At 43.6% G+C, this 14,438-nt stretch overlaps 2 protein-coding genes across 6 annotated transcripts in view; one reads left to right on the top strand and one right to left on the bottom strand.

The window, feature by feature from the left end:
* The window catches only part of LOC122539499 (netrin receptor UNC5C-like), a 402,437-nt gene that overhangs the window by 355,019 nt on the left and 32,980 nt on the right, over positions 1 to 14,438 (top strand). For all 4 annotated transcript variants that reach the window (XM_043674428.2, XM_043674427.2, XM_043674426.2 and 1 more), the window contains 3 exons: positions 1,952 to 2,305; positions 6,639 to 6,726; positions 12,934 to 13,102. In XM_043674428.2, coding sequence (XP_043530363.1) covers positions 1,952 to 2,305; positions 6,639 to 6,726; positions 12,934 to 13,102 — 611 coding nt within the window. The remainder of the gene's footprint in view (positions 1 to 1,951; positions 2,306 to 6,638; positions 6,727 to 12,933; positions 13,103 to 14,438) is intronic.
* bmpr1ba (bone morphogenetic protein receptor type 1Ba) overlaps positions 7,003 to 14,438 on the bottom strand; it is a 584,628-nt gene continuing 577,192 nt past the window's right edge. The window contains exon 13 of one of the 2 annotated variants that reach the window (XM_087979920.1): positions 7,003 to 7,878. In XM_087979920.1, the coding sequence (XP_087836046.1) occupies positions 7,748 to 7,878 (131 nt within the window). In that variant the 3' untranslated portion in view covers positions 7,003 to 7,747. The remainder of the gene's footprint in view (positions 7,879 to 14,438) is intronic. The other variant, XM_087979918.1, reaches the window with a different exon arrangement.

Here is a 14,438-nt window from a genome sequence, read left to right on the forward strand (position 1 = left end):
AAGTCTTTGCTTCTGTGTGATCCAACATTGAAGTACTCCAGGCAGATGCTGTAACACTTCCCATCTTTGAACCAAATGATGAGAGTCTATAAGTAAAGTTGTAATGATCCTACAGGGCCAAAGGGTGGCTCTCTCATTGGAGAGAGAGATGATGTGGAGGTACTGGAGTGGATGAAGTCAGAAGTCACACAACATCAGGCTATAGTCACAAGTTTTCAGAGTTCAGCCCCTTCGTCAGATGCAGTAAGACAGCAGCGCACACAGACCCTGAGTTTATAGGCAGAGAGATCAATAGACCATACAACTGGTGTGAGTGGAGTGTCAGATAATACATCTCTGCAGGTGACTGAGAGTGTTAGACAGTATGTAAAGTGTTTACAAAGTCAATGTCAGTGCTACACTGTCATGACAATCAGGCAGAGCAATAGGAAAATACTAAAGGAGGCCCCTGCATTGTAGGTGCGAGGCTTTGTTCAGAATCTGTCTCAGAGCTTTAGCCTGGAACCAGACTGGTTATATTCTGAAAGCAGGAAGTTGTAAGATGCCACATTGACTGACTGTGACTACATTTTGTGTGTTTGTTGAACAAAACAGAATGTCTCTGCAAATAAAGAAACATCTTGGATGAAATGATTCACCCTGTAGATTTATTTGGGTGTGAGGGGGAGAGAGAGAGAGAGAGCTGGGGATGGTTTAACCTAAGGGTCACCACACCCCACCAAGCAAGGGGAGAGGTTGAGAAAGAGAGTCTCTCATGGTTACCTCAGTCATTACTCTGCTGATAATCCAGCAGTCCAGCCAACTGAGCTAACCAACACTCTTGACTCTGCATAACATTTTCAACCCTGACTTTCCCCTTATCTAATGATGCTCACAAAGCAAGTGCTTACGTTGGCTTCCATAGATAGTTTGTCATGGAACAGGTTGACAAGAGACTATAGATTGAGGGAAGATACTCCACATCAAATGTGACTGGCATGGGGTCTCTCCTGCTCTTAACTCCAGAAATAGGTGCTTTAAAAAGATTGACAGGTTGACAATCAATTGGTTTCCCACACCATAAATGTACCTTTAATGGCCCTTGGTGTGGGACACTATACACTTTAACAACTTCTACAACAAGCCAAAATCCTTTTCGAATAAAGGTTTCCATTTGCCTTCAGTATTATCTGCCATTATACGTTCAGTGTGATTAGGAAGGCAAATGGAATGTTGACCTTTATTGCAAAGGAATTGAATATAAAAAGTAGGGAGGTTTTGCTCAAATTATAGAAGGCATTAGTCAGACTAGAGATGGAGCACTATGAACAGTTTTGGGCCCCTTATCTAAGGAAAGATACAGTAGCATTGGAGGCAGTCCAGAGAAGGTTCACTCGGTTGATGGGCCAAATGGCCTATTTCCACTCCTTGGTCTTACGATCCCACATTGATCATATACCTCCACCTGCATTAGATTGACATTTCCTCTCTGTCTCCATCTTTCTTGGCAACTTGGTGCTGAGCACTTCGTGTCAAATGAACTCCTAACAGCATTGATAACCAAGAGGAGATTGAGCCAAACTCGAGTTTATGTACTTCAGCAACAATTGGAATTAGGAGAGAATTTCCTTTCACTTTTAGGAGCTGCAGACTGGAAGGAGGGAGGAGAGGGAAGACAAAAAGGGACCTGATCAATACCTCCAGTCCTCCAGTCCTTTAGAGAAGTATAATGAGCTAAAATTGAGTGCTGCTAGACCAGTTAATACCTATGTAACGGTCAGTAACACAGTAGGTTTCCCTTTATCAAATCAAGGGGAAGCAATGACCTGCTTCCACACTGTAGAGTTTCTTTGATTCTATTCAGAAATGATATCACAGTAGGAAAACAATGCACTAAATCTGTCTTTATTTAGAATGGATGAAATGTGGCTCTTATCATTGCCACAGTTATCCTCTTACTCCCTTTGTGCAGATAACTCCCACCTCCTTGCTGTGCAACCAGACCTCACAGCCGCTGCTGCCATGTACAGAGGCCCTATGTACGCCTTGCATGATATCTCAGACAAGATCCCGATGACCAACTCGCCGTTGCTCGATCCCCTTCCCAACCTGAAGATTAAGGTGTACAATAACCCGTGTGGGGTCCCACCTCAGGCTGAAGCGGGGGAGCTGGCTTCAAAACTCTCTCCACAGCTCACAGAGTCCCTGCTCGACAATCAGGCCCAGAATGCCGAGAACCAGAGCCCAGCTCAACAGAAGGATCCATCCTGCAGTGCTTTCGGGAGTTTCAACATCCTGGGAGGACATCTCATTGTTCCTAACTCCGGTAAGTCTCCGTAACTCTTCCTACCTTTCCCAGGGGGAGTAAAGGGAATGTAATTCAGGTAGCCCGAAGCTTTGCTGAATTTGAAAACGTGTTCTTAATTTGTTGAGATTGGTGAATGTTCATTTGGCAACATTTCAAAGTGAGACTTTGTCCCCAAATGTGTGGAGCTCATTCACATGACCACAGGTACCACATACCATGAGTTGACTGTTCAGCACTCAGCTATACCAATCAGCTTCAGACAAGAGTTTTCTATAATTCGTTCATGGGCTATGAATGTCACTCACTAGGCCAGCATTTATTGCCCATCCCTAATTACCCAGAGGGCAGTTCAGAGTCAACCACATTGCTATGAGTCTGGAGTCACATGTAGGCCAGACCAGGAAAAGAAGGCAGAATCCTTCCCTAAAGGACATTAGTGAATCCAGATGGGATTTTCTGACAATGGATTCATGGTAAACGTTAGACTCTTAATTCCCGATATTTAAAAATTGAATTCAAATTCCACTATCTGCCTTAGTGGGATTTTAACCATTAGACATAGGAGCAGAAATTATGCCATTCAGCCCATCAAGTCTGCTCCGCCATTTAATCATGGCAGATAAGTTACTCAGCCCCATTCTTCCGCTTTCTCCCTGTAATCCTTGATCCCCTTGACAATCAAGAACTTATCTATCTCCATCTTAAATAGATTTAATGACCTGGCCTCCACAGCCTTCTGTGGCAGTGAACTGCAGAGATTCCCCACTCTCTGGCTAAAGAAGTTTCTCCTTATCTCCATTCTAAGAGGTCTTCCCTTTACTCTGAGGCTGTGCCCTCAGGTCCTAGTCTCTCATACCAGTGGAAACATCTTTCCAACATCCACTCTGTCCAGGCCATTCAGTATTCTGTAAGTTTCTATTACAAAACCTATTGACCCCAGAACATAACCTGGGCCTCTTGATTAACAATCCAGCATTAATACTACCAGGCCATCACCTCCCCACAACACCACAATGTCCATCAAACCTGATGTGTCTGGAGGTCCTTTACCTTTACTCCACTTAGGGAACATCTCAGGTGTCACTGAGATGTGAGGCTTTAGCAGGGAGGCCCCCTTACCGATCAGAGATAAGGTTACCTCACGGAGACAAGATCTGGAAGCTTCCCTCTTTTTTCTTGGCACTGATTATTTTTGTATTTCTGCTTTCCTTTTTAATTTTGGTTGTTGTCTCTTTGATGATTTTTTAAAAAATCTAGATGGCTTTTTTTAAAATCTGGGTTTCTCTATCTAAGATGGCACCAGTGAGTGGCGACTTTGTATACACTTCATTGTACTCCTGTACTTCTGTGCTTGAGTACATGTGACAGTAAAACCTAATTCTAATTGTAATCCTCAGTCATGGTCTCTGGTATAAAGAAAGTAGGAGTATACTTAAGAGGGAAATCAGGAGGGCAAAACGGGGACATGAGATAGTGTTGGCAAATAGAATTAAGGAGAATCCAAAGGGTTTTTGCAAATATATTAAGGACAAAAGGGTAACTAGGAAAAGAATAGAGCCCCTCAAAGATCAGTAAGGCGGCTTTTGTGTGGAGCCACAGAAAATGGGGGAGATACTAAATGAATTTTTTGCATCAGTATTTACTGTGGAAAAGGATATGGAAGATATAGCCTGTAGGGAAGTAGATGGTGACATCTTGCAAAATGTCCAGATTACAGAGGAGAAGTGCTGGATGCCTTGAAATGGTTAAAGGTGGATAAATCCCCAGGACCTGATCAGGTGTACCCGAGAACTCTGTGGGAAGCTAGAGAAGTGATTGCTGGGCCTCTTGCTGAGATATTTGTATCATCGATAGTCACAGATGAGGTGCCGGAAGACTGCAGGTCGGCAGACGTGGTGCCACTGTTTAAGAAGGGTGGTAAAGACAAGCCAGGGAACTATAGACCAGTAAGCCTGACCTCGGTGGTGGGTAAGTTGTTGGAGGGAATCCTGAAGGACAGGATGTACATGTCTTTGGAAAGGCAAGGACTGATTCGGGATAGTCAACATGGCTTTGTGCGTGGGAGATCATGTCTCACAAACTTGATTGAGTTTTTTGAAGAAGTAACAAAGAAGATTGATGAGGGCAGAGCAGTAGATATGATCTATATGGACTTCAGTAAGGCATTCGACAAGGTTCCCCATGGGAGACTGATTAGCAAGGTTAGATCATATGGAATACAGGGAGAACTAGCCACTTGGATACAGAACTGGCTCAAAGGTAGAAGATAGAGGGTGGTTGGTAGAGGGTTGTTTTTCAGACTGGAGGCCTGTGACCAGTGGAGTGCCACAAGGATTGGTGCTGGGTCCTTTACTTTTTGTCATTTACATAAATGATTTGGATGCGAGCATAAGAGGTACAGTTAGTAAGTTTGCAGATGACATCAAAATTGGAGGCATAGTGGACAGCAAAGAAGGTTACCTCAGATTACAACAGGATCTTGACCAGATGGGCCAATGGGCTGAGAAGTGGCATATGGAGTTTAATTCAAATAAATGTGAGGTGCTGCATTTTGGGAAAGCAAATCTTAGCAGGACTTATACACTTAATGGTAAAGTCCTAGGGAGTGTTGCTGAACAAAGAGACCTTGGACTGCAGGTTCATAGCTCCTTGAAAGTGGAGTCGCAGGTAAATAGGATAGTGAAGAAGGCATTTGGTATGCTTTCCTTTATTGGTAAGAGTATTGAGTACAGGAGTTGGGAGGTCATGTTGCAGCTGTACAGGACATTGGTTAGGCCACTGTTGGAATATTGCGTGCAATTCTGGTCTCCTTCCTATCGGAAAGATGTTGTGAAAGTTGAGAGGGTTCAGAAAAGATTTACAAGGATGTTGCCAGGGTTGGAGGATTTGAACTACAGGGAGAGGCTGAACTGGCTGGGGCTGTTTTCCCTGGAGCGTCGGAGACTGAGGGGTGACCTTATAGAGGTTTACAAAATTATGAGGGGCATGGATAGGATAAATAGACAAAGTCTTTTCCCTGGGGTCAGGGAGTCCAGAACTAGAGGGCATAGGTTTAGGGTGAGAGGGGAAAGTTATAAAAGAGACCTAAGGGGCAACTTTTTCATGCAGAGGGTGGTACGTGTGTGGAATGAGCTGCCAGACAATGTGGTTGAGGCTGGTACAATTGCAACATTTAAGAGGCATTTGGATGGGTACATGAATAGGAAGGGTTTGGAGGGATATGGGCCGGGTGCTGGCAGGTGGGACTAGATTGGGTTGGGATATCTGGTCGGCATGGACGGGTTGGACCGAAGGGTCTGTTTCCATTCTGTATATCTCTTTGACTCAATCTATGACTCTATTCTCTATCAAAATTATCTGTATAGATATGACAAGGAAATCTAGGCAAGAGTCATGGCTTGACTTCATTGGCAGTACAGACTTGATGGGCCAAAAGGCCTCTTTCTGTACTGTATGATTCCATGATTACAAAAGGCATTACCTAATCATAGATTCATTCTCCATTCTGCATCTCCAAATTTGCAACTATCTCAGGTGGTGGGGAGTGGATTGGAAGAATTGGAGTAATTTTTGTGGCCTTTTGTCTCAAGTGATTAACACCTTTATGTGACAGCGTGCTACCCTATGAGGGATTGGGTTAACATCCACAGAGTAACCGCAGAGAGTGCTGGAGAAGGTCAGCAGGTCTAGCACCATCTGGAGAGTGAAACAGAGTTCGTGTTTCGAGTCCAGTATCAGGTCGTCTTCAGAACTGAAGGGTGTTGGAAAATACACTTTTGACTGAAGCTGAGGAGGAGCAAAGAGGCAGATGGTGTGGAAGCCCAGCATAAAATGCCATGCATCTTCACATTGCAGACCCTCAACCTTTCTCTCCATCACATTAGACCCCTTGCTCCTCCTCCACCTCTGTCAAAAATATATAAAAACCCCATTTTCCAACACCCTTCAGATCTGAAGAACAGTCAGACTAGACTCAAACGACTAATCTTGTTTCTCCCTGACTGTGCGGTACTCCCTCACTGTATCCCCATTCATTGCAAAATATTTATTTCTGTCTTTCTGTTTATTCTGTATAAGACCATGAGTTCCAAAATAAACATTCATTCCAAAAACTCAGGATAAATCAGCAAGACCTCCAAAGGTCCTTGTCAAGTTAACTTGTGGTGATATTCAGTTCAACTCAGAATAATGTTTGCCTGCTCAACAATTGGGTTGTTTTGATTAAGGATGAAACAGGCAATGGAACGAATGTGTCTTTTTCTCTTTGTAAGATAAAGTTGTTAATTGTCAATTGTAACTTTGCCTCCTTCTCAGAGTCCAGGGCTTTGACTGTGTGTTCTGTCCATCCTAGGAATAAGTTTATTGGTGCCAGCGGGAGCCATTCCTCCAGGACGCGCATACGAAATGTATGTAACAGTCCATCGGAAGGACAACATGAGGTAATGGCACTTGGCTCGATTAGTTGGATCGTTGGTTTGCGATGCAGTGTGACACCAACACTGTGGATGTAACTCCCAGCACCAGCTGAGGTTACCATGAAGGACTCTCCTTCTCAACCTCTCCCCTCACCCTGAGGTGTGGTGATCCTCAGGTTAAACCAGTGGCTCTCTCTCTCAAATGAGACAGCAGTACCTGTGGTCTAATAATATTAAACAGTAAAGTACTTTATAAATTCTGAGGCAGACATTGTAGCAAGTCAACTGGCTTGTTTCGTGTGCACCTCAAAAGGCAAAAACTAATTTATTGACAGGCAGAATCACAACATTGTATGCATACAATGTCCTTAAAGGTAACTCTCTTAAAGGCAAGGCACACATACAAGAGTATAGGTGCGGATCATGTAGAGGTAGGGTTCCCATTGGTCCCCATCTTGAACAGGGACTGAGAAACGCTTTAAAAAAGGTTCTCCTTTCTTTTCACACTTTCTGTTCTTTGCTGTGTCTCCTCCAACTTTGTTTCCTCTCTTTCTAGATGAGGTTTTGTGTTTATTTTCTCAATTCTGTTCACATCTGTCACTGCAGGAGCAGTTGGAGGCTGGGAATTCTGTGATGAAGATCTCAACTTCCCGAATTCCTGAAGCCTGCCTATCCACGTTCCCGGAATATGGAGATCTCTCCATGATGCTAACAAACTGAAAGCTGAAACACAAGTCCGCAGAGCTGAGAAATCAAAGCTGTGACTGATAAACTTGCTGTGCAAATCTAATGGCTTTAATCGCAAATAGCTTTGAAGATAAGGAGTTGCAAACAAATTTTAAAAAAACATACTGTACCTGAGTTGGATTGGATCACTACTATGACCAATTCATTTAGAGCAGGACTTGTCTCCTTTCTATGGTTATAAGAGCAAAATTAGGCCATTTGGTCCATTGAGTCCAGTCTGCCATTTGATGAGGCCATGGCTGATTTAATAATTCCTAATCTTCACTTTCCTGTCTTTTTCTCAGAACCCTTGATTCCCTTACAGAGTAAAAATCTCTTTATTTGTACATAATCTCATTCTGATGATGCTGATATCCATGTAGATTTCGAGCCACCTCTTATCCTTTAGCTCCAGGAATAGCTGGAGAATCTCAGCAAATCTGGCAGTTTCTGTGGACAGAAAGCAGAATTAATATTTTGGGTTCAGTGACCCTTCTTCACTGGGGTCCTTTTTAGAAATGTTTCGATTGTCCTGTGGCCCTTGGTTGGTTTGTGTGGTACTTGAAGAGTCTCCGATTGGTCCATTTAAGAAGTGCTTAGTAATGAGAAGTGCTCTATGAGTACACCTGGACCAAAACTGAGCTGGATAACACCTTCACTTCAAACCAAGAAGGAAGTATCAAGCTCAGAAACATTGTGGAAAAGATAGATTTTGACCGTATGGCTAGCATCGTGGCACCATTACAGTGAGAACCCACTATGATAGACTACCAAGTGTTTTCTGATCAAAGTGCTTTCTCGGCAAATCTTGACAATAGAATTGTTGAAATTAAAAACTGGGAGTTCTTCAGTTCAAAATGCCACACCTCATCGGTTCTATCACACATTCCTCCTGTATGTAGTCAATTAATCAAAAAGGGTTCTGCCTTTTTGCACCCCCCCTACCCCAGAGCTAACAATACAGTGAGAGTAACTCCATCAAGAAGCCAGCTCCCCTTCACCAGCTCGGGAGTGCGGGGTGGGGGTGGGTTAATAAATGACAGCATTGCCAGCAACGTTAATTTCTCACAATTCTTGTCAACTAGAGTTGACATTCTCGTAGGAAGAGGCCTCAGAGAGAAAAATGATGTGAATCATGCCACATTTCCATGATGCATGTTACTAATGGGATCCAAACAAATTCACTCAGAAAAGACTGACACAAATACCAGCTGCTAGCTGGCAAGAGCATAAGAACTAAGAGCAGGAGTAGGCCATTCAGCCCCTTGAGCCTGCTCTGCCATTTAATATGATCATGGCTGATCTTGTCCTGTTCTTCCTGCCCCCCAACTTCATAATCCTTCAACTCGTTACTAATTTAAAATCTGTCCACCTCCTCCTTGAGTTTATTCAGGGTCCCAGCATCTACTGCATTCTGGGGGGAGTGAATTCAAATGCATGATGCTTTGAGAGAAGTAATTCTTCCTCACCTGTGTTTTAAATCTACTACCCCTTAACCTAAAACTATGACCTCTCATTCTCGATTTCCCCACATCAGGAAATATCCTCTCTATGTCTACTTTGTCAGTCCCCTTTAGCATCTTCTATCCCTCAATTCCATCTCCTCACATTCTTCTCAACTCCAGAGAATACAGGTCGAAGCTGTTACATCTCTGTTTGTTAGACAAACACCTCATCTCAAGCTAACATCACTGGAATCAATCTGGTGGAAGTTGTTTTGAATAAGTAAACAATAAACAATACTGTGAGAGACACTAGGAATCTTCAGGATTTTCCTTTGCAGCATTTAGTCATTGCTAGATCTTTCCCTTTAAGCTCATGATCAGCACTTCAAGTTTCAAGCTGTATTTTATCATTCACCTGAAACTTACAGACGAATGAGCCTATGAACAGGGCAGCACGGTGACTCAGTGGTTAGCACTCCTGCCTCATAACGCCAGGGCTCTGGTTTTGATTCCCACCTCGGGCGACTGTGTGGCGTTTGCTCATTCTCCCTGTGTCTGCGTGGGTTTCCTCTGGGTGCTCCAGTTTCCTCCTACAGTCCAAAGGTGTGCAGGACAGGTGAATTGGCCATGCTAAATTGCCCATAGTGTTAGGTGCATTAGTGAGGGGTAAATATAGAGTGGAGAATAGGTCTGGGTGGGTTCTCTTCAGTGGGTTGGTGTGGACTTGCTGGGCCAAATGGCCTGTGTATGTACTGTAGAGAATCTAAACTAATTGAAACATCTACAATTGAGATGTCACTGATTCTTAGCCACCTGCCTTGCTGTACTGACAAGCTCAGGTTTAAAAGCAACCAGATTAATACTTCCGTTGCTGTTTTTGGTTTTCTTAATTCCCATGTCCCCAACCCCTCCCTAAATCACTCATGAGGACAACTGTTGCACAATGGTATGCATTTGTGTCTGTCTGTCAGAATTTAGTGCCTCACTAATTGGCCACTGGTGGGAGATTTGGACTGAGTAAATATATACTCTGGCTTTCATGTATTCTTACTTTTATAATGAGGTCTTGAGTCCTTGCTGCAACAGCACAGCTGCCTTGGACTAGAATTGAGATTGATAATACCAGCAATCTCTTACACCTGGTATGTCAGGACAATGGTCTTTACAAAGGCCAGCAGTGGTGTTTGGGAGTTCTAGTTATTTCTGCTGGCACCCACTTGCATTAATGTTACACCTTTTAAACTGGTAAAGATGTCCAAAGGTGCTACACAGATGCATTTTCCGACAGAATTTGACTCTAACTTACTTAAGTAGACACAAAGGCAAAGAAACTTGTGGATGCTGGAAATCTGAAAAATACACAGAGAATGTTGGAGGGCAGAATCTGTGGAGAGAGAAACAGAGTGAATATTTTGAGACCCATGTCACTCTTGTTCAGACCTCATTTAATGTTTTCACTCTTGTATGACTCCTCTTCAGGGAGAAAGTGAGGACTGCAGATGCTGGCGATTAGAGTCGAAGAGTGTGGTGCTAGAAAAGCACAGCCGGTCAGGCAGCATCTGAGGGGCAGGAGAGTCAACATTCCTGATGAAGGTCTTACGCCCGAAATGTTGATTCTCCCATTCCTAGGATGCTGCCTGACTGGCTATCTTTTCCAGCACCACACTCTTTGACGATGACTCCTCTTCAGAACTGAAAAGTATTGGAAAATAGATTTTTATACGTTTGACAGAGGCAGAGGCCCTGTACAAAGGAAACATGGCTTGATAATGGAAGAGAAGAAAAGGCATCTGGATTGAGTGTAAATTAAATTTAGAAACACAAAGAACTGCAGATGCTGGAAATCAGAAACAAAACAGAGAATACTGCAGAAACTCAGCAGGTCTGGCAGCATCTGTGGAGAGAAAGCAGAGGTAACTTTTTTTTATTGTTTCAGGTCCAGTGACCCTTCATCAGTTCTGAACAGATGCTGCCAGACCTGCTGAGCCTTTCCAGCAATTTCTGTTTGTGCGGGCATACGTTAAGGTGTGACCAAAATACTGGGAGCAAAATAAACAAGACACAAACACAACACAGCCGTGGGGTGGGAGAGAGGGTGCAGAAGAGGAGGATGTAAGAAAAATGGTATATAGACGTAATGCAGTCAGATTCTGAAGGTACAGAATTCAATGTTGAGTCCTGGAGGCTGTAAAGTTCCGAAGTGGAGAATGGGAATGTTGTTCCTTGAACTTGCATTGTGCTTCTTTGGAACATTGCCTCAGGTCCAGGACAGAAATGTTAGCATGAGAGCACAGTGTTTCTTAAAACAGAAAGCAACTGGGAGGTCAGGGTCATTCACAGAGTCATACAGCATGGAAATAGACCCTTTGGCCCAACCAGTCCATGCCACCCATAATCCCAAACTAAATTAGTCCCACCTGCCTGCTCCTGGCCCATATCCTTCCAGACATTCCTTATTCATGTACTTACCTAAATATCTTTTAAATCTGGTAACTGTTCCCACATCACCCATTTTCTCTGGAAGTTCATTCCACACATGAAGTGTACTCTGTGTAAAAAAAAAAGTCCCTCATGGCTTTTTAAAATCTTTCTCCTCTCACCTTAGAAATGTATCCCCGAGTCTGGAAACTCCCCATCCCAGGTTGTCATTCACCTTGTCTACACCCCTCATGCTTTTATAAACCTCTATCATGTCACCTCTCAACCTCCTACACTCCAGTCAAAAAAGTCCCCGCCTATCCAGCCTCTCCTCATAACTCAAACCCTCCACTCCTGGCAACATCCTGGCAAATCTCTTCTGAACTCTCTCCAGCTTGATGATATATTTCCTACAACAGGGCGACAAGAACTGGATGCAGTGTTCCAGAAGAGGCCTCACCAAAGTCCCATACAACCTGAAACATAACGCCCAACTCCTATACTCAGTCTGTGTTTGCTTTCGCCAATGTAAAGGAGGTGATGTTGTGATCAAGAATACAATTGTCTAGATTTAAGGAATTACAATTGAAATGCTGCTTCACCTGGAAAATATATTTGGGTTTTGGATAGTGAGGAGGGTAGATACTGAACTAACACATTGATAGATGATCCAGCAACGTGATCAGCAATGTCAGCGTCATAAAGGAGGAGAGAGGAGAGTTTAGGGAAGAAATTTCAGAGCTAAAGCTCTAAGTGTGAGAGGACCCGAGTGCTGACAATGGAAGGATTAAAATCGAAGTAGTAGAAGAGGTCAGAATTGGAGGGATGCAGAGGTCTCAGGCCTTGGGGAGGTAACAAGGCCAAGATGGGAGATAAGGCTGATGAGGGACACTGGTATACAACTACTTTCTATATGGAAATTAAAACTTGACTCAATTTCTGATCTATTACATGCAAAACAGCTTGAGAAAAACCCTTCAAAGTAACAATGATTGGAAATTGACCAGATGCCTTGCTCTCACATGGATCATACTGATGGTGTAGTTCAAGCAACACCTCCATTTTCAAATTCTCGCCCTTGTTTTCAAGTCAATCCATGGCCTCCCTACCTCCTGAGCTCTATCTAACCTGCTTCAGCCCAACAACTGAGACCCCAACCCTAAGCATCTCCACCTCTTCCTTCCTTTACAATGCTCTTCAAAACCTACCTCTTCGACCTTGCTTTTGGTTACTGAGCTAATGTCGTCTTGTGTGGCTTGGTATCAAATTCTGTTCGACACTGTGTCTATGATGTGCTTTTGGGTGTTTTGCTGCGTTAACCGTGCCATATAAATGCCTGTGTGGAGTTTGCACTTCTCCCTGGGCTTGCATGGGTTTCCTCTGGGTGCTCTGGTTTATCCCATAGTCCAAAGATGTGCAGGTTAGGTGAATTGGCCATGCTAAATTACCCGTAGTGTTCAGGGATGTGCAGGCTAGGTAGGTTAGCCATGGGAAATGGTGGGTAGGGCAATGGGTCTGGGTGAGATGCTCTTTGGAGGGATGGTGTGGACCAGTTGGGCCGAATGGCTTGTTTCCTCACCATTGGGTTTCTATTATTCTAAGTGTTATTGTTGTTCATAACCTGTGTCTGTTTTATCCATAGGCCGTCACTAGAGGGCAGTCAGACATTGCTGAGCCCGGTGGTGAGCTGTGGCCCTCCTGGTGCTCTGTTGACCAGGCCAGTGGTCTTGTCAATGCATCACTGTGCTGAACCCAACACCGAGAACTGGCTCATTCAGCTGAAGAGTCTGTCAAGCCAAGGAAACTGGGAGGTGAGAGATTATCCACTCAGATGCAAGAAAAACCATTCATAATTTCGAAGTCATTTTTCAAGTAATTTCCTTTGTTCTGACAGAACAATCGCCTGCTTTCTTAGATCTCTGCCCCAGACTAAGGCCTTGTATCATTCAGAGTCGATAAAATGTGGAGCTGGACAAAAACCAGCAGGTCAGATAGCATTAGAGGAGCAGGAAAATCGATGTATACGCATCAGCACTCCTTATCAAGACACTCAATCTCATGCTATGGGATCGCTCCAGTCATATAAAGAAAGATTTGCATTCATACAACCTTTCGTATGAGCTGTGAGCATCCCATATTCAGGAATAATAGCAACAGCTTAGAGGGGGAAGGGTGCAGGAAAATTGTCCACAATGGTACCATAATTATGGGACTTTGTTTTATTATATCACAGCAAAGGAGCACCCTTGGCTAGTTCCACATTTATTACCCTTCCCTAATTGGCAGTTAAGTGTTACTGTGAGCCTGGAGTTACTTGTAGACCAGATCGGGTAAGGATGGTAGATTTCCTTCCTGAAAGGACATTAGTGAACTGGATGAGTTTTCCCCTGACAATCAATTCGTGGTCATCATTATTCTTTATTGAATTCAAATTCCACCATCTGCAGTGGGGAGATTTGAACCCAGGTCCCCAGGGCTTTGGCTGCGTTTCTGGATTGATAGTCTAGCGATAATACCACTGAGCCATTGCCTACCCCCTCCTGAGTAATCTCAATTACAGTCAGTTCTCCTATAATTGTGATGGTTGCATTCTTGTGTAACTCAGTGTTATAGAAAAATTTAGCTTTAGAAACAGCATTTAAAGTGTTGGCAATGTAATCGTGTTACAGCCAACACATGTTTTAAAAGTTTGCACTTTAGAAACAGTGTACCCAATTTGTCAATCACATTACAGTAAATTTGCATTGACAAAACGCATGTTACGGCAGAACAACCTGTAACCCAGCAGACTAGAGAGGCAGGGACTGGTCTCCATGAGCAGTGATGGTTCAAAGAAAATTTAATGGAGATGCTCAATTAAATTTCACCAGCCGCACTCGTCATGGTCCCCAAGGAAGGAAAGCATGGTCCCAAATAGACAAATGTTTAAAAGAGCAAAGGACAAAGAACAAAGAAAATGTACAGCCCAGGAACAGGCCCTTCGGCCCTCCAAGCCTGAGCCGATCCAAATGCACTAACTAACCTGTCAGTCAATTCATAAGCATCTATATCTCTCTGCTCCCCACCTACTCATGCGTCTGTCCAGACTCATCTTAAATGAATCTACTGTGCCTGCCTCTACCACCTCTGCGTTCCTGATGTCCACTA

This window comes from Chiloscyllium plagiosum, unplaced genomic scaffold (assembly GCF_037043375.1).
Source record: "Chiloscyllium plagiosum isolate Xiang-an unplaced genomic scaffold, Cpla_swu_hap1 HiC_scaffold_36, whole genome shotgun sequence".
Taxonomy (NCBI): Eukaryota; Metazoa; Chordata; class Chondrichthyes; order Orectolobiformes; family Hemiscylliidae; genus Chiloscyllium; species Chiloscyllium plagiosum.